We start from the raw sequence: 20,636 nt of genomic DNA, 5'->3' as shown, positions 1-20,636 counted from the left end.
GCAGTCCACTTTTTAGAGTAATCAACAACATCCTCATTCATTCCAAAAGTCTATGAGGAGGATAAAATCCATTTGCAATATTTTATTCCTTGCTAGAATGCCCTCCTCTGGTTGCTAACCCAGGTGTCCTGGTAGAAGTCTAAAGACCAGGGCTCCTCTCTGGAGACAGATCAAGGCAGGAGGGCAGCCTCCCAGGCTCAGGCAGCCTAGCCAGCTCCATCCAAAGGCTCCCTCTGCAAGGAGCTGGTGGGCTGAACATGGAGAGAATAACCTGAAGCTTGGCCTCTGTGGCAGTGGAGACATCCCCAGGTGAGTTTTGTACATTTGCATGTATCTTTTGTCTCACATTTAACTTAGTTTTCTTATCACTTCTAATAATTTTTCAGGGTGTTTTCTTGGGCTTAGAACAGCAGATCTCAATCATATTAAAAATCAACTGTAGGAAGTGGGGGTGGGATGGGAGAGAAATCAGAGGGACGTATTGTACAAATTTCCAGTTCCAAGATAAGTAAGTACTAGTGATGTAATGTACGTGACGACTATAGCCAACACTGCTACATCATATATATGCAAGTTGTTAAGAATAAATCCTAAGAGTCCTTATCACAAGGAAAAAAATTATTTTTCTTTTTTGAATTTATATGAGATGATGAATGTTAAACTTACTGTGGTCCTCATTTCATGATATATATAAAGCAGATCACCTTAAACTTATACAGTGTTCCATGTCAATTATATCTCAATAAAATTGGGGGGGAATCATCTGGGGAATTTCAATATTTATTGATGTCTGTGCCCCGTCTAGTCTAACTAAGTCTGAATCTGTTGATAGGAGTGGAGAATATATATCTGCATATATAGCTAATATTTTTGGTGCCTGTGCATATACAGATGATTCTAATATGAGGTAAAAGTAAACAACAAAATTATCTAAAAATAAAGATAATTTGTCTTCTTTCCAATATACCAGTAGTTTTCAACTGGGGGTGATTTTGGTCCCCCGATACATTTGGCTATGTCCAGAGACATTTTTGGTTGCCATGACCGGGATTAGAGGAGGGTGCTACCAGTATATCTTGAGTAAAAGCCAGTGACACTGCAAAACATCCTATTAATACAATGTCCAGGACAGTCCTCTACAATAAAAAGTTATACAATCCAAAATATCAATAGTGTTTAAGTTGAAAAACCCTGGTTTCTATCTTTAATTATCTTATCTAGTTGTATTGGTCATAACAGCAATAATGTCATTACTCATCAATGGAGATCACTTCTGAGAAAATGAAGTAGTCATATTTTTCCCTATTCCTCCTGCTAACTATAACTAAAATCCCTGGACATTATATATAAAACAAACATAAGAAGGCTCTGAACTCTGGCTGGTGCGGCTCAGTGGATTGAGTGCTGGCCTGTGAACCAAAGGGTCCCTGGTTTGATTCTCAGTCATGGCACATGCCTGGGTTGTGGGCTAGGTCCCCAGTGCAGGGCACACAAGAGACAACCACACATTGATGTTTCTTTCCCTTTCTCTCTCCCATTCCCTCTCTGTAAAAATAAATAAATTTAAAAAAAGAAGGCTATGAACAGTAGAGAAAAGGAAGTAGACCAGCTAGGTACCTCAGGCTCAAGGAAGGACACAGAGATAATTTCTTTGGGTTTTCTTTCTGCCTCATATACCCCAGACTAAGAGCTGGAGAAGTCAAAAATTCAGAAACAGCAACAAACAGAGTACCAAAAATTAAAAAAAAAACAGGAATAAAAGCCTTCTCTACCAAAAAGGATCCAGAAAGAAGCAGGTCAGTAAGACAAACTTTTAGATAATAATGAATATACTCAAGCAAAAGACCAAATAAACAACTGTGATACCACCCCTACTTATACCAGAAAATGCCAAGTTGGGAACCTAGGCATCTACCCTCACCAGAGCCATGTCAGAGAAGGCTAAATAGGAACCGTCCTTAATGGGCAGTAATGATTCCATCCCCTACAGTATCAGTAGAAACGACTGGGGGATCCTGGAATCCCACCATCACTTAGCAATTATTGGGTGATCCCCTTCCTCCATGTTGGAGTGGTATCAGAGGAGACCTAGTGGGTAATCAGGGCTTTCATTACCCCTCAGAAGTAGCAAGGCTACTCCTTTCCCTTTGGTATCAGTGGAGAACATGTTGTGGGTAGCAGTAAGGCACTTATGGCCTTCTCAGCCAGAGTGGTGTCAGAGGAAGATAGCTAAAACTGTATATTTAAACAAGACACATACTTCTTATAACATAATGCCCAAAATGTCCATGTTTTAATCTAAATTCATATCATACCAAAGACCAGGAAAATATTAACTTGAATGAAAAAAAAAAGACATGCCAACACTAAGATGACAGATCTTACCCATTATAAAAATACTTCAATAATGCTTATTTGAAACAAATGATAAAACAGAAAGTCTGAGTAAAGAAATAGGAGAAATAAAGTAGAACCAACTAAAATTTTAGAACTGAAAATGCAATAACTGAAATAAAAGAACCTGAGCACACAATGGAGAGAGCAAAGGAAAAAAATCAGTGAGATTGAAGAAATAGCAGTAGAAATTATCCAACCTGAAAAACAGAGAAAATCAACAGGAAGAGGAGGAACAGAGCACCTCAGGTACCAGTGGAACTATAACAAAAGATCTAGCATTTGTGTCATTGGAGTCCTGGAAGTAAACAAGAGAGGCAGTGCTGAAAAAGTACCAGAAGAAATAATGGCTTAAAAGCTCATGGATTTAGCAAGAGATATTAACCTACAGATCTAAAAACATGAGCAAACTCCAAACAGGATAAATGCAAATAAATCCACATCAAGACAGACCATAGTAAAATTTATGAAAACTAAGAATAATGGGTCTACCAGAAGGAGAGAAGGAAAAGGGAACAGAGAGCCTATTTAAATAAATAATTGATGGGAACTTCCAAAACCTATAGAAAAAAACTGGATCCTTTAATCCAAGAGGCTAACAGAAAATCTAATCATCTCAATCCAAAAAGTACTTCTCCAAGGCACATTATACTAAAACTGTCAATAATAATGAGAAAGTTGAACAATAATAAAATCATTTTAAAAATAAAATAAAACAGTGCATTATAGTAATTAAAAATTAATGAGAAAGAGAGACTTTTCAAGGTACCCAGGGAAAAGAAGATAGTATCCTACAAGGAAACCTCAATAGATTATCATCAGATTTTTCAGCAGAAACCTTACCAGCTAAAAGAGAGTAGAAGTGAATATTCAAATTATTGAAAGAGAAGTCATCAGCCAAAAATAATATACCCAGCAAAGTTATCCTTTAGATATGAAGGAGAAATAAAGGCTTTTCCATAGATACAGAAGCTGAAGGAATTTATCATTACAAGACCTGCATTATAAGAAATGCTGAAAGGTGTTCCTCTTTTACCTGAAACAAAAAGACAAAAAGATACAAGACTGTGAGTTAGATGACTAATAGACAGAAGCAGAAAATTTCAACTCTTGTTCAGAATAGGGTATTAAACACTTAAATATAACAATCAAAGGAGGTTAAAACATTTAAAAATAAAAAGACAAACTTGCACAAGTAAAAAGATACAACATGCAATCATGTACATCCAGAAAAGGACTATTGAACATATGAAACTTTTTTAATGGTAACCACACACACACAAAATCTAGAACTGAGGCACACAATGCAAAAAAAGAGGAAATGGAGGAAAAAATAATAGAATACCATCCAACTAAAATAGCAGGAAGAAAAACAAGAAAAGAGAAACAATGGAGACACAGAGTTACTTGAAAATAAAAGATTAAATTACTATAGGAAATCCTCACATATCAATAATCACCCTAAATGTAAATGGACTGAACTTACCAATTAAAAGGCACAGAGTAGAGGGATGGATCAAGAAATAAAACCCAACTATATGCTGACTTCACAGACATATCTCAGCTGCAAAGACAAACAAACTCAAAGTGAAGGATTAGAAAATGATACTCCAAGAAAATAACATCCAGAAAAAAAGCAGGAATAGTCATGGTTATATCAGACAGAATTGATTTCAAGATTTTAAAAAGTGTAACAAGAGACAATGATGAAAATTTTATAATGATAAATGTAATAATACATGAAAAAGACACAACACATTAATATATATGCACCCAATCTGGGAGCACGAAAATATATAAAGCAACTACTAACAGAACTAAAGGGAGAAACTGACAGAAGTACACCTATAGTAGGGGACCTAAATATACCATTGACAGCAATTGTTAGATCATTCAAACAAAAATCAGTAAGAAAATGTAAGCATTAAGTGACGCATTGGATTGAATGGACATAATTGATATTTACAGAGATTTTCATCCCTGAACACCAGAATAAATATTTTTTCTCTAGTGCATATGGAACATTCTCAAGGAGAGACCATATGCTGGGACACAAAACTAGCCTCAACGTATATAAGAAGATTGAAATTATACCAAGCATATTCTCTGACCATAATGCTTTGAAATTGAAAATCAACTACAAAAAGAAAGATGGAAAAAACACAAATATGTGGAAATTAAGCAACATGCTACTATGCAACAACTTCATCAAAGAAGAAATAAAAAAATCAAAGATACATAGAGGCAAAGGAGAATGACAATACAATATATCAAATTTTGGGGGATATAGCAAAAGTGGCAATAAGAGGGAAGTTTCTAGCATTACAGGCCTATGTTAAGAAACAAAAAAACTCAACAACATCTAATCTTAAAGAAGTAAAAGTAGAAAAACAAATGAAGCCCACACTTAGTAGAAGGGAGGGAATTAAAGACAGAGCAGAATTAAACAAAATAATAAAAAAGATAATAGAAAAATAAGGCAAAAAAGAGCTGGTTCTTTAAAAATTTAATAAAATTGACAAATCTGGCTACACTCGCTAAGAAAAAAGGAGCAAACACAAAATCAGAAATGAGAGAAGTTACACAGACACCACAGAAATACAAATAACTATATATGAATACTAGAAAAGGCTATATGCTACCAAATTCGATAACCTAGAAGAAATAGACAGGCTTTTAGAAATACATATATACTCATCCCAGTTTGAATACTGAAGAAGAAAAATTTAAATAGACTAATCAACAGTAAGAAAATTGAATCAGTCATTAATAACCTTCCAAAAAGTAAAAGACCAGGACTAGATAGCTTCACTAGTGAATTCTACTAAACATTCAAAGAAGATTTAATACTTACACTTCTCATCTTCTTTTTTAAAAAGTTAAAGGAAAAAGATTGTTTCCTAACCCATTTTAATAGGCCAACATTACCCTGACATGAAAACCAAAAAAGGACAACACACACAAAAAAGAAAATTACAGGCCAATATCTCTGATGAATATACATATAAAAAATTCTAAACAAAATACTAGCAAATCAAATATAACAATACGTTAAAGGATCATATATCACAATAAAGCAGGGTTCATTCCAGGTATGTTAGGATGAATCATCACCCCAAAATCAATCAATGTGTTATAAAACATTAACAAAATAAAAGATAAAAGTCACATAATTATACCAATAGATGCAGAAAAAGCATGTGAACACACATTTATTATTAAAACACTCAAAGTGGGTATAAAAGAAAAGTACTTAAACATAATAAAGGCCATATATGGGCAATCCTCAGCTAATATCATACTCAATGGTGAAAAACTTAAAACTTTCCTTCCGAGATCAGGAAAAAGACAAGGATACCCACTCTTTCCACTGTTATTCAACATAATACTGAAAGTCCTAGCCAGAACAATCAGACAAGAGAAAGAAATAAAAAGACATCCAAATTGGGAATGAAGGTGTATGATTATCTCTTTTTGCAGATAACATGATTTTTTATATATAGACCCCAAAGACTCCACCAAAACAACTACAAAAACAATAAACGAATATACTCAAGTTTCAGAATACAAAATTAATGTACAAAAATCAACTGCATACCTATATACTAATAATGAACTACCAGAAAAAAGAAAAAAATTGTATTTGAAATTGCAAAAGAAAGAATAAAATACCTGGGAAAAAACACTAAAGTATGTGAAGGACCTATACACTAAAAGCTACAAGACATTATTAAAGGAATTGAAGATGACACAAAGAAATGGAAAAATATTCTATGTTCATTTATTGGTTGAATCAACATAGTCAAAAAGGCCATATTTAGGTGGTTACCTAAAACAATATACAAGTATGGATTTAATGCAATCTCCACCAAAATCCCAACAGCATTTTTCAAAGAAATAGAAAAAAGCTGTCATATTTATATGGAACCACTGTATAACCAAAGAAACCGTAAAGGGAGAAAAAGCAAAGCCAGAGGTATCACACTCCCTCATTTCAAAATATGCCTAGACTTTGGTGAACACACAATGAAATATACAGGTATCATGGAATTGTATACTTGAGACTACTGCTCAAGATGGAGGCATAGGTAAACAAAGCTCACCTTCTTGCACAACCACATCAAAATTACAACTAAATTATAGAACAACCATCACTCAGAACCATTAGAAATTGAATTGACTGGAACCATTAGAAATCAAGTCTGACAACTACAGAATTAAAGACCACATTCATTCATCCAGATTGGTAGGAGGGGCAGACACATGGAATGAGCTGGTCTCACATCCATGTGTGGTGGATAAAAATTCTGGAACAGATATCTTAGGAGAAAGGTGTCCTGGCTCCACACCAGGCCCCCCAGCCTAGGTTACCAGTACCAGGGAGATAAATCCTCCATAACTTCTGGCTGTGAAAATCTGCAGGGATTGAACCAGTGGAAGAAACTTCTAGAGTCTCAAGCAGTTCCTCTTAAAGAACTCACACACAAACTTACTCTGACTCATTCCCTCTGAGCTCCAGCACTGGGGTGGCAGCTTGAAAGGCACCAGTGGCATATAGGAAGGAACTGAAGTGGCTGACATCAAGGAGAGAGCTGAGAGACAGCTTTCTTCTGGACAGAGAGGAGGGCAAAGCCACAGAATCAGCAGGTTGTTGCCATATCTGAGACTTCATCAAACTGGATAAAACTGTTTGCCTCACCCAGATCCCTGAAGCTCCATCCCACCCAGTTTACAGCTGTTAACAGTAGCTTTTCCATATGAATGTCTTGTCTTGGCTCAAGCTTCACAACTTCCTAAATCCTCTCAAACAAGCAGCAGCTGGCCTTAGTGAGCCCTAGGCCTGGAACTAGCAGCCTAGACTCAGTTGGTTTTGTCTGGGAATCTCCAAGCCCAGCACAAGTAGCAGCCATCTCAGATTGCTCTATAGATCAGGCAGGGTGGCCCTGGCAAAACACAGATAGGGACTGAGCTTGGTCTGCACCACCCTGGAAAATCCAGAGCCTACACACCCAGTGGACAGCTACAGACCATCTTGGAGCACCACCACCCTGCCCCTGCACAGCTGATCCTCCATGGAAGACAGAGGTCAGTGGTCACTGGCCACAGCCAGTCCTTGCAGCTGGCTGGCCTGGGTAAATCCCTCCCATTAATCTGCCAACAGCGATCAAGGCTCAACTACAAGAGGAGGGTGTACTCAGCCCACATAGAGGGTGCACCTTGAGTAGCCAGCTTGGTGATAGGGAGATTGTGCTACTGGACCCCATGGAACATGTACTACATCAGGCTATGGCACAAAGACAGGGAGCCATAGCAGCTCTACCTAATACATAGAAACAAACACAGAGAGGCTGCCAAAATGAAGAGACAAAGAAACATGGCCCAAATGAAAGAACAGAACAAAACTCTAGGAAAAGAACTAAACAAAATGGAGATAAGCAACATGTCAGGTACAGAGTTAAAAACACTAGTTATCAGGATACTCCAGGAACTTATTGGGTACTTCAAGAGCATAAAAAAGACTCAGGCAGAAATGAAGGTTTCATTAAGTGAAATAAAGAGAAATCCACAGGGAACCAACAGTGGAGGGGATGAGGCCAAGAATCAAATCAATGATTTGGAACACAAAGAAGGAAAAAGCATTCAATCAGGACAGCTGAAAGAAAAAATGAGTAAAAAAAAAAAAGGATAGGCTTAGGAACCTCTGGGACATCTTTAAATGAACCAACATCTGAGTCATAGTAGTGCCAAAAGGAGAAGAGGCAGAGAAAGAAATCGAAAACTTACTTGAAAAAATAATGAAAGAAAACTTCCCTGATTTGGTAAAGGAAATAGACATACAAGTCCAGAAGCAAAGAGAGTCCCAAACAAGATGGACCCAAGGAGGACCATACCAAGACACAACATAATTAAAATGCCAAAGGTTAAAAATAAAGAGAAAACCTTAAAAGCAGCAAGAGAAAAGCAGATAGTTACATACAAAGGAGCTCCCAGAAGATGGTCAGCTGATTTCTCAAAAGAAATTTTGCAGGCTAGAAGAAACTGGCAAGATGTATTCAAAGTGAGAAAAAGCAAGGACCTACAACTAAGATTACTCTATCCAGAAAAGCTATTACTTAGAATTGAAGAGCAGATAAAATGTCTCCCAGATAAAGTAAAACGAAAGCAGTTCATCATCATCAAGCCATTATTATATGAAATGCTGAAGGAAATTATATAAGAAAGAGAAGCTCAAAATGACGAACGTTAAAATGGCAATGAATTCACAATTATCAACAATTTAATCCAAAAAACAAACTAAGCAATCAAGCAAAACTGAAACAGAATCATGGATATGGAGATTGTTTGGAGAGTTATTAGTTGGGAGAGGGAAGGGAGAAGATGGGAAGAGAGGTACAGGGATTAGGAAGCATAAACTGGTAGGTACAAAACAGACAGGAAGACATTAAGAATAGAATAGGTAATGGAGTAGCCAAAGAACTTATATGCATGACCCATGGACATGCACTAAGGGGGGTGATCACTGGAGGGAATGGGGGTATGGTGTGGATCATGAAAAAGGGAAAAAATTGGGACAACTGTAATGCCATAATCAATAAAAAATATATTAAAAAGACTGGCAGAAATGGCAGAGGCATTGAATGAGCTGGTTCCCCACCTGTGCATTGTGGTTAATAACTGAGAGGGATATCTTGGCAGCTGAGGTCCCTTCTGAGGAGCAAGAGGTTCCAGCCCCACACTAGGCTCCCCAGCCCAGTATTCCAGTGCCAGGAAGAAAAGTTCCCAACACTTTTCATTCTGAAATACAGCAGGGATTGTGACTGAGTGAAATAGAGGGCTTCTGGAGTCCAAGGCATTCCTCTTAAAGGGCTCACACATGAACTTACTTGAACTCACTGACTCTAGCTCCAGCTATGTCCTCCCTCACTAGGACAGCAGCTCAATAGGCACCAGAAACATATGGGGAGGAACCGAATTAACCATTGAGGGCTGGAGAGGCAGCTTCCTCCCTACAGATTCCCTGAAACCCCACACTGGTCAATTTGGGGGCTAACCCAAGCTGTTTCCAGTGGCTTTTCCATACAACTGACCTGTCTTGGCTCATGCCACAAACTTGTCTAAAATCTCTCCAAGATTTACAAATCCTGAACAAGCAGCATCTGGTGGCAGTGTGCCCTGTACCTCCAGTTAAGTGACCCCAGGCCTGGCACTAGCAGTAGCCAGACACATTCTGCAGCTTGGCCTCTCCCCAGAACCTCCAAGACCAGCATAAGTAGCAACTATATGCCGGTCTCTTTGTAGCTCATCCTGGGTGACCCTAGGCATGGCACAGGTGAGAGTTGACCTTGGCCTGCAACCCCTGGGAGGCCCCCATAGCCAACAAACCTAGTGGACAGCTTTATCAGAGCATCACCCAGCATCCTCCACAAGTGACACACTTCTAAGGTACACTCATCAGGCACCAGAGCCCTGCTTAAGTGAGTCTTGCTCCATAGGTTGCATTCCTGCACGGTGATCCTCTGCTGTAATCACAGCTAGTCCTCACAGCTGATTGGCCTGGGGGTAAATCCCTCCCATTGATGTGCCAACAGCAATCAAGGTTCAACCAACAGATGACTGCACACAGCATTCAATAGGGGTGTACCTGAAGCACACAGTTTGGGTGATCAAGAGGTCTGAGACGCTGAGCCCTACAGGACACTTACTACATAAGGCCACGCTACCAAGACCAGGAGATGTAACAGCTCTACCCAATACATAAAAATAAACACAATTAGTCTGCCAAAATGGGGAGACAAACAAAAAAAGGCCCAGATGAAATAATAGAACAAAACTCTAGAAACACAACTAAACAAAATGGAGATAAGCAACCTATCAGATGAAGAGTCAAAATACTTATTATAAGGATACTCAATGAACTTAGGGGTAGAGTAGATGAACTTAACCAGAATTTCAATAAAAAGATAGAAAACATAAAAATGAAGATATTGTAAGAAACATAAAAAATGAACCAGTCAGAAGCGAAGAATACAATAACTAAAACAAGAAATGCATTTCAGAGAATCAATGGTAGCGTAAATGAAGCAGAGAATCAAATAAGCAGTTTGGGAGATCAAGAAGTAGAGAACACCCAATCAGAATACCAAAAAGAAAAAAAATTCTTAAAAGATGATAGTATAAGGAGCCTTTGGAGTGACTTCAAGCCTACCAATATTCACATCATGGGGGTGCTGGAAGGAGAAGAGAGAGTAGGAAATTGAAAACCTACTCTAAAAATAATGATGGAAACTTCCCTAATCTGATGAAAGAATAAACACACAATTCTCTGTACAGGAAGTACAGAGAGTCCCCAAAAAGATGAACCAAAAGAGACTCACACAAAAACACATCATAATTAAAATGCCAAAAGTTAAAGACAGAAAGAATCTTAAAAGCAACAAGAGAAAAGCAGTTAGTTACCTACAAGGGAACTCCCATAAGACTGTCAGATGATTCCTCAACAGAAACTTTGTAGGCCAGAAAGAATTAGCAAGAAATATTCAAAGTGAGGATAAGATAGGAACTACAACTTCCGGCCAAGATGAAGGCATAGGTGGAAACACTGTGCCTCCTCCCACAACCAAGTTTAAAGACAACAAAGTTTTAGTAACAAAAATGTAACCAAAACACAGAAAATTGAACTATACAGAAGTCCAAAAACAACGACCCATTCAGCCAGACCAGTAAGAGGGGCGGAGCGGGGTCAGGCAGGAAAAATCCACTGGACCAACCCAGGCATGCAGGCAGCTGTTGGTGGATCCCAGGTGTTGGGTAGCAATAGGTGGACCAAGTGAGGGCATAAGGTGGCAGGCTGACTGCGGTCACACATTCGTGTGCAGATAAACCAGGCAAAGGAGTGAGCAGTGAGACAGACCGCACAGGCTCCAGCAGTGGGAAGCAGCAGAAGGGACCACCATTGCCCCTCTTTGACCCCGCCCCCTCATACAGTGTCACAACCCAGTGACTGAGTTCCCCCACCCTGGTGAACACCTAGGGCTCTGTTCCCCCTCATACATAACAGGCGTGAACAGACCAAAACATTATGGCTCAAGAACAGCTCAAAGCCCCAGAGCCAATAACTGGAAGTGACCAAGAAATTGCCAACCTATCAGATGCACAGTTCAGAACACTGGTGATCAGGATTCTCACAGAATTGGTTGATTTTAGCCACAAATTAGAGGAACCAATGAAGGCTAAACTAATTGAAATGAAGGGAAATGCACAGGAAACCAATAGTGATGGAAAGGAAACTGGGACTCAAATCAATGGAGTGGACCAGAAGGAAGAACAAAACATCCAACCAGAAAGGAATGAAAAAATGAGAATTCAAAACAATGAGGAGAGGCTTAGGAACCTTCAGGACATCTTTAAACGTTCCAACATCTGGATTATAGGGGTACCAGAAGGGGGAAAGAAACAGCCACGAGTGGAAAACTTATTTGAACAAATAATAAAGGAGAACTTCCCCAATCTAGCAAAGGAAATAGACTTCCAGGAAATCCAGGAAGCTCAGAGAGTCCCAAAGAAGTTGGAGCCAAGAAGGAACACACCAAGGCACATTATAATTACATTAGCCAAGATGAAAATGAAGGAGAGAATCCTAGAAGTAGCAAAAGATAAGGGGACAGTCACCTATGAAGGACTTCGCATCAGACAGTCAGCTGATTTCTCAAAAGAGACCTTCCAGGCAAGAAGGGGCTGGAAAGAAGTATTCCAAGTCATGAAATCCAAAGACCTACATCCAAGATTGCTCTATCCAGCAAAGCTTTCATTTAGAATGGAAGGGCAGATAAAGTGCTTCTCAGATAAGATCAAATTCAAGGAGTTCACCATAGCCAAGCCTTTATTATATGAAATATTATAAGGACTTATCTAAGAAAAAGAAGATGATCAAAAATATGAACAGTGAAAGGACAGCAAACTCACAGTTATTAACAACCACACCTAACACAAAAGCAAACTAAGAGGACAGCTAGATCAGGAGCAGAACCACAGAAATGGAGATCACCTGGAGGGTTAGCAACAGGGGAGTGGGAGGAGGAGAAGGGGAGACAGGGTACAGAGAATAAGTTGCATAGATGATAGGTAGAAAATAGACAGGGGGAGGGCAAGATTCTTTATAGAATCTAAAGAACTTGAGACACATGGACATAAACTAAAGGGGGGGGAATGGTAGGGGAGGGGGTGTTCAGGGTGCAGGGGAATGAAGTGGGGGAAATAGAACTGTAATGGCATAATCAATAAAATATATTTTTAAAAAAAGATAGAAACTACAACCAAGATTACTCTACCTAGCAAGGCTATCATTTAAATTCAAAGGATGGTTATAAAGCTGCCCAAACCTCCCAAAGAGATTAAAGAGTTCATCAGCACCAAATAAGTATTACATAAAATGTTAAAGGATCTTTGTTAAGAAGGAGAAGGAAAAAAATATCAAAACTAGGAAAACTAAAATGGTGTAAATACATATTTATCAACAATTATTTTAAATGCAAATGGACTAAATGGTCCATTTAACAAAACAAGGCTATTAAATACACTTTCTACAAAGGCCCACTTCAGATTGGAAGATGCACACAGAATGAAAATAAAGGGATGGAAAAAAATATTTCATTATCATGGAAACAAACAAACAAAAAGCTGGTGTACAATATTCATCCCAGACAAAATATACTTGAAATTAAATGCTATAGTAAGAGACAAACAAGGGACAAAGAAGGACCCAGCACTTTTACTTCTGAGTATTTATCTGAAGAAACCCAAAACACTAAATCAAAAAGACATATATATTCAGATGTTTGTTGCAGCATTATTTACAATAGCCAAGCTATGGAAGCAGCCTAAATGTCCATCAATAGATCAATGGATAAAGAAGAAGTGGTGCATTTATACAATGGAATATGATTCAGTCATTAAAAAAGAATGAAATCCTGCCATCTGCAACAACATAGATGGACCCAGAGGATATTGTGCTGAGTAAATTAAGTCAGACAGGGGAAAACAAATGCCATATGATTTCAATTATTTGTGAAATCTAAAAACAAAATAAATGAACAAGCAGAACATAGACTCATAGATACAGAGAACATTTTGAAAACTGCCAGAGGGGAGCAGGGATAAGGGATGATAGTTACAGAAAAGTCATGGGGATGTAAAGCATAGCATAAGGAATATTGTCAATAATATTGTAATAATTATGTACAGTGTCAGATGGATACTAAGTTTATTTGGATGATCACTTTGTAAGTTATAAGCACTGAGTTGTATACCTGATACTAATATAATATTGTGCATCAAGTGTAAATGAATATTTAAAAATTATTAAAGTAAGAGAATGAATCATCAGTGAGGGTGGCTACCCCAGACTATCTCTGACTATTCTGGGGAGGCAACCCGTGCACCACTTTGTTGATCCCGAGAATGAAACTACCTATTGAGAATGGCTCCTGGTGGCCAACTGGACTCAAATTTAGAAACAGAATCTAACAGTCATGGAACTGCTAAACAGGGGCCTCTCATGTAAGCCACACTTCAGAGAGAAGCCTACACTGAGCTGCCTGCCTGCACTGTATTCCTGCTGGTTAAGCCAGCCATCATAAAGTAGTTCTTGGAATTGCACTTCAACTAACATTCCTGGTCCAGTCAGAGCTGCACAGCTATTTCCTCATTAGTTTCTTCACTAACCAATTAGAGTGGCTACCTACTGACCAATCAGGACAGTGCTTTTTCAACAAATCTATGAGCATTTGGAGTCCTCATTTGCATGTGGAGAGACCAATCAGGAGTTACGGTGTGGGGACTTCTCTCTATATAAGCAAGTTCTCTGGTTGGGAGAATGCACTTCCTCTTTGTACCAAAACTGAAGACTGCATTTTCACTGGAACAGAGCAGAGCAAAGGTGTCTACCCAGAGAGGGGCTCACCCTAAAGCTGCTTCAGAGCCATGCTGTTCCATAGCCATGCTGTTTCATAATTGAGCTGTAACACTGTTGAGCTGTGTTGTATCACAGTCAAGCTGTTTGCACTGAATACGGTTTCTTTTTTAACCACACCCCAAATTAGGAATTCCTGTTGGCATTGAATTAGTACCAATGACCACTGGTTGGCAACTACTTGGCCTGATGCTGGCTGCTGCTGAGATCAGTGTTACCATGGTCTGGCCTTCAAAGCCACACACCCCAGCCTTATGACCTAACCCAAATGTGCCTACAGCCTCTCTTCTCATGGGTCAGCTGCTTTCTCCACCTTCTCATGTCTGAGTTTCCAGCCCTTCTTATGGTTAGTTATAAGCAGACAGAACAGTACAGGAAACAGGTCTATGGACTTGCAGAACCCTCTGGACATGGTGAGGGTAAGAAAGGTGGTAATATTGCTGATGTGCTGAACCTGAATTGAAATTCAAATGTTACTTTCTTACTCACCAGGTAACTGAGTCAAAGACAGTTTTTTTCTTCCCTCCAAAAGTCAACTGTCTCATAAACTCAAACCCACACATTCCCTAAGACAATTAAAGGAGAACATCAAAATATAGAGACCAGTTCTTTTGACAGTTCTTTTGACTCTTGCTTATGTAGTGGATTCCCACTCCCCTCCCCACAACAAACATTCAAATAACATATTAGAAACTCTGACCAACAGAGGCTGCAGTGTTCCTGGTCAGGAGGTCCTGAGAGATCTCGTGCTTCAGTTACCCCCAGGGAGGGACCAGTGGGAACACGTGTTCCTGGTTTGGGGGCTACAGGCCCTCCCAGGGCATATGATGGGCAGGTATGTGGGCTGAGAGGGGGTAGGAGCAGGGCTAGCACCTGTATCTGTAGCCCCTCAGGACTCTTTGGATGCTAATTGCTGCTTTTTCCAGGGCCTGGCTCCTCTGTACCTCCAGCAGAGTACTCTGGTGATCCTGAAACAGGAGAGACTTCATCATATAGCTGCTACCCTTCACCCCACACTTCCACCTGAGGCCAGAGCTCTGTCTCTAGAAGTCAGGCTTCTCAGACTTTTCCTACATGTGCTCCTGAGAGGACAAGCAGGGAAAGGGGCCTTCAAGTTGATTCTAATATGGCTCAGAGATGAGAGCTACAACTATAAACCTCCAGCCCCAATCCAAGAACTTCCCATTTTAGCTCTTCCTATTAGTTCAATCTGGCAAGTTTCATTTCTGTTCTGGAGAATCCAAGATGGGAGCAAAAATTTCCCTGAAGTTGTTTTAGTTCCCCAAATTATATGAACTATGCATTCAAATGTATTACAGATTCATGTGTGTTTCAATAGGAAAATGTTCCCTTCAGCCTTTGAGTGGAATTCATAATGTGAGATTCATCCCTGTGCTGTGACTTTCCCTGGCTCACCGTAGTGCTTCCCTGATTCCTGTGCCCCAGGCTTGCCATCCTTACCCCTGGAAGATAGCCCATGGACTGTCTTTGTAGAAAAGAGAGCAGCACAGCCTTTGGCAACTGGTGAGGAGAGGGCAGGGCTTGGAGGCCCTTCCTTCCTTCATCAGCTTTGCATCAAACAAGCATTGAACCTCTTGATGTGCCTGGGTGGGGACTGGGGACACACAGATGAACTAGACCTCAACTGTGTCCTCGAGGAGTAACGAGGGAAGAAGGAGAAGGAAGAGGTAGTCACTCTCCTCTTTGACCATCCACCCACACTATATATCCCTCTATACTACTGTGTCTCACCCTCCTGGGCAGAAGGCTTCCTTCTGCCAGCTTCACCTTCTCCATGGAATCAGAAGCTACTCTGGTTCTTTCTTCATGTCTAAGTCTGAAGCTTAGACACAGGCCTTACTAGTGCATGGACTGGCTAGGGAGTGGGGCCAGAGGGTGCCTCTGGGGATGGATGGGGGAGGGCTCTATGGGTGAAGGGGAGGCAATAGGATGCAGGAAAGGGTGGTAGGGATGGGAGGGATTCTTGGATGGCTGCAGATCATCCTCCTATTCTGAGCTTCTCCTCCTCCTCACTTCTCCTCCTCCTCCTCAATTTGTCCATCCATCCAGAAATTACAAAGATAGGGGACTGAAAGATTTTCACCCTAGTGGCTCCTTGACCCAACTGGCAATCCTAGAGGGGCTGGAGGCTAGTAGAGCCATGAGGCTGCATCTGTGTGACCTTAGGCCTCTCAGTAAGTTGAGAGGAGGTACGTGGGTGGTGGTGCTGCCTACCTATGACTGCCTAAGGACAAAATCTCATGGGGGGGGTGGGGGGGTGGTTTCAACACACTGAAGAGCCAGCTCTTTGGGGCTCTGTAGAGGCAGAGCTTCCCCAGGCCAGACAAAGCTCATTGATGGTGACTCGTGTATGGTGAAGGCCTGTTCTGGAAGCAGTGTGAGCCTGCCCTCAGACCTTCTTACTCTGCCCAGTGGCTTGAAGGTAGCCCTTCCTTATGCTCAGGTCTTGCCATACATGTCCCCTCTGAGAAGCCTTCTTAATTTCTTCTGGCTGACCTGGGCTCTCCCATGTTGCTACCCACCCCTCACTTCTCTTATCTTCACCACTGCTTTCTATAGCAACAGGGTGACTCAGGGTGGGGGCCACATGCAGAGCAGGATGAGAGAACCAGTGCCTCCTGGTGGGTCTAGACCAGCCCCCACATGCTTCAGGAGGCTGAGACCTCCAAGTTCAAGGTCTCACCTTCAGGAAAATTTTGGTCTTTCCCACTTTCCAGTCTGTGTCTGCTCCCAACCATGTTTCAGCGATGCACAACGTCATCTGTCGAAACTTACCCTGAAGCTGCCAAGCAGAAACAGGAGTGGTTGGGTGGAGCTAGAGCAGGTACCCCAAGGCACGAGGCTAAGGTCCCTTCTCAAGGACTTTCTAGAGATTTTAGTCTTCCTCCTTCTACAGGCTTCACAGTCAGGGGATGCTGGGCCAGGGCACAGGCACAAAGTACCTCAGGATCATGGGTGGGGCCCAGGGGAGCACTCAGGCTCTGGGATCATGAGGCAACCACACATCTCAGGGCCTGGGGCCTCTATGTGGCTGCAGGACACTTGGACATCCCAAACTTGAGGATATCTGAGTGTTTGAGGAAAAATAAGGAGGACTTCATGCTACTCAGCCACATCATCTCCCGGAGGCTATACTACATAAAAGAGTGCTCGCTTTAAACTGCAGACACTCATAGAAGGACCATATCAGCCACCAACACCTTCTAGAGCCCAGCGTAAACTAGCCCTTCCTCACTTCTAGGGCACTGTGGGGTTGCGGGTGGGGGTGAGGGTGACAGATGGGAAGGTAGGAGGTGAGGAGGGAAGGAAAAGCAGGATCATTTGAAAGCTTGGAGCGGAGGGGCCCTGGGCATCAGGAAGGCAGCTGCTGGGACCTATTGGAATTGGGGATCTATGGGTGCCAAAGTCCCAAGGTGCATGGCACCTCTTGTGGACCGGGAGCCACAGAGTACGCACCTGTTGGCACGAGGCGCTGGGCAGCAGGACTCGGAACCTCTGGGAGAACTGCTGGAAGGTGTAGCGCAGAGGGAAGCCCGCCTGGCAGATGCGCACGGTCTCCAACATGCCAGAGTAGCGCAGCTGCCGCAGGCACAGCTCGCGGTCAAAGAGCTACACGCAGAGGCAGGGCTGAGCAACAGGGCTGAGCAAGCCACCCTGCCCACCCTGCGATCACCCCAAGTACAGTGGAACGAGACAAGGGCTCAGTTTAATTAGAATTTCCTTTTGAGGAGAAATACATGGTCAAAGTCGCTGAAAAGTCTTTAAAAGTGTTTCTAAGGAGATAAAAGTTGGTAACAGAAACTGACATCCACAGCATCACTGAATACTTTCCTCCACAGAATATGCAAAGTACTGCAAATATAAAAGTGATCTGCATATACCCAATTTAAAATGCTTTTAAGTGCTTCAAAACAGTGATCCCAAAGAAACCACTACCTCCTGAAACAGGCGCTCCCGGAAACATCATGCCTTTCACATTCAGGCGGTAGAAATACTTTTCCTACTCAGAACTAGAAAATACTCCTGTCAGCTCAGTCTCTCCCTGCCTGGGAGATGGCTGTGGTGAGGAGAGAAATTTGCACCTGATGCTTTGCACAGGGATGTTGGTACTCAGGAGACACCCTGAGACTTTGCATGGTGTGGTCCACTAAAGACCCTCTTCAGCCGTCAGCAACCAGAAATCTCTAGGCACTAGAGGGACACCTTCAAATCTGGCAAGCCCACCAGCAGGCAACCACCTACCTGGAAACTCTGAGAGTCCCATGAGCAGAGACAACTGCTCCTGGGGTCCAGGGCCACACAGCAATTAGTCTGGGACAACTAGTCAGTCCCCATGTATTTAGTATTTCTCATTTAATCTTTACAACAGCTCTACATGGTGGAATACTTAGTTCCAATTTAAATGTGAGGTACCTAAGGCTCAGGGCCACACTCCTAAGTGGCTGAACTAGGTTTCAAATCCGAGTCTTCCTGGCCCCTCAGTCAGGGTTCCCCCTACATCCACACAACAGCTACCATCTGTGAGGCCCTGAGTGGTAGCCTCAGGCCCTGCCCAAGGTAGGGAGTGAGGGTGTGGGCAGAAGGCCTCTGGGAGTATCATTCTTACCTAACAACTGAGTACTGTGCCTATCAGGAAGATACATGCTGGAATACCTGGGACAGCCTCAATTTCATATAATTTTCTTTTTTTTTTAAGTCACTTTATTTAATATATTTTCCCTTATAAGATTTACCTTATATTGTAAAATTTCCCTTATAAGATAGATTTCCCTTATAAGATTTAATAAGATAGTTTTTCCTTTACAAGATCTGTTTGGATGACATCTCCCTATTTTGGGAATCCTGTATTTGCAGCCACTGTGTGGGACTCCCAAGTCCATGGTCAAGGGCTCCTGGGCAAGTGGCAGGCTCCTACCCTACACCACACAGAAGTGGATAAAGTCACTCCCCAAGGACAACCAGGAGTGGTCAGCAGCCTCTAAAATCATAGTACTTGTTGTGTTCTTTACTGAGTGTGGTTTATATGCAGATGTACCAGAAACATCAAGTACAATCCTTACTGCCCCTTGCAGGCAGATGCTGGTCTAACTTTACAGAAGAGATAATTGGCTCTGAAAAGGGTACCACCTGGGTGCACAAGCAGGCAAATTACAAAGCTGAAGATGACTGAGGTCTGAGTGATCTAAGCACTGCAGGTCACTGACCTGAAAATGGCCTGGAATGGTTACCTCTCCTCAGTGTCCCACTTATAAAATGGGGACAGAGAACAGTCCTAATGTTTTCCAGGCCCTGGTGAAGGGAATGACAGCGCCCTGGGTGCCATCAGACTCACCCAATAGCTGCCCCCTCCCTCCCTGTGTGTCAAGCCTCCCCTTATTACCAGTGGCTTCTTGTATTCATTGGGTTTGATGCAGCGGATGAAGTAGGGTTGACAGTTGGTCAGGATTTTCATCAGCTGGTCCAGGGACTGCTTAAACTGGCTTGCCAAGGTGGCAGGCTGCCTGCCAGAGTCTGCAGACTGTGGGCAGAAGCACAGAGTTCAGATGGGGTTTTGGGGAGTACCACCTGGGGCACAGCTGACCAATAGCACAGTGAGGGCTTCTGCCAAGGTCCCACAGGTAGGAGTGATGGGGAAATATAAGTTAAAAAGTTTAACTTTAGTTATAGTTAATAGGTTTAGTGATTAATGCACGTGGAAAGCTATTCTTCTGGGATCTGTAATGCTTGACTAGACCTACTTTAACTCTAGGAAGCCTGCAAGAAATTCAACCTTTGTCCCCCAGGAGGACTGCAAGCAATCAAGATGGTATTTGAGCCATTGTGCTCTAGGGAAAGAACATCTGTAAACCAGGACACAACAAAAAATTATTGGTCAGCAGATGGAGGGATGCTAGGAAAATCACTGCACTGAAGCTTTTATCTGATTAAACTTTTTCCTGATTTTTAAACCCTTTACTTACTCTTTTCTTCTCCTTATGAAAAAGGTCAGTTTGATGCCCTGGCTAGTGTGGCTCAGTGGATTGAGTGCTGGCCTGTGAGCCAAAGGGCCACTGGCTTGATTCCCAGTCTAGGGTAAATGCATGCATTGCAGGCCACACCCCCAGTGGGTGGGCATGCAAGAGGCAACCACACATTGATGTTTCTCTCCCTCTCTCCTCCCTCCCTTCCCGTCTCTAAAAATAAATGAATACAATTATAAAAATGTTTTTTTTTAAGAAAACTGGCTTGAGAAAAGATGTTAAGATGGATTTTA

At 41.6% G+C, this 20,636-nt stretch overlaps 1 protein-coding gene across 2 annotated transcripts in view; it reads right to left on the bottom strand.

Moving 5' to 3' along the window:
- The window catches only part of MYO7B (myosin VIIB), a 118,291-nt gene that overhangs the window by 36,325 nt on the left and 61,330 nt on the right, over nucleotides 1–20,636 (bottom strand). For both annotated transcript variants that reach the window (XM_037069957.1, XM_037069966.1), the window contains 4 exons: nucleotides 19,764–19,901; nucleotides 17,840–17,992; nucleotides 17,067–17,165; nucleotides 15,236–15,330 (listed from right to left, as the gene is read on the bottom strand). In XM_037069957.1, coding sequence (XP_036925852.1) covers nucleotides 15,236–15,330; nucleotides 17,067–17,165; nucleotides 17,840–17,992; nucleotides 19,764–19,901 — 485 coding nt within the window. The remainder of the gene's footprint in view (nucleotides 1–15,235; nucleotides 15,331–17,066; nucleotides 17,166–17,839; nucleotides 17,993–19,763; nucleotides 19,902–20,636) is intronic.

This window comes from Sturnira hondurensis, unplaced genomic scaffold (genome assembly GCF_014824575.4).
Source record: "Sturnira hondurensis isolate 20B ecotype Veracruz unplaced genomic scaffold, ASM1482457v3 Scaffold0001304, whole genome shotgun sequence".
NCBI lineage: Eukaryota > Metazoa > Chordata > Mammalia > Chiroptera > Phyllostomidae > Sturnira > Sturnira hondurensis.
This window is presented reverse-complemented; position numbering and strand designations above follow the sequence as displayed.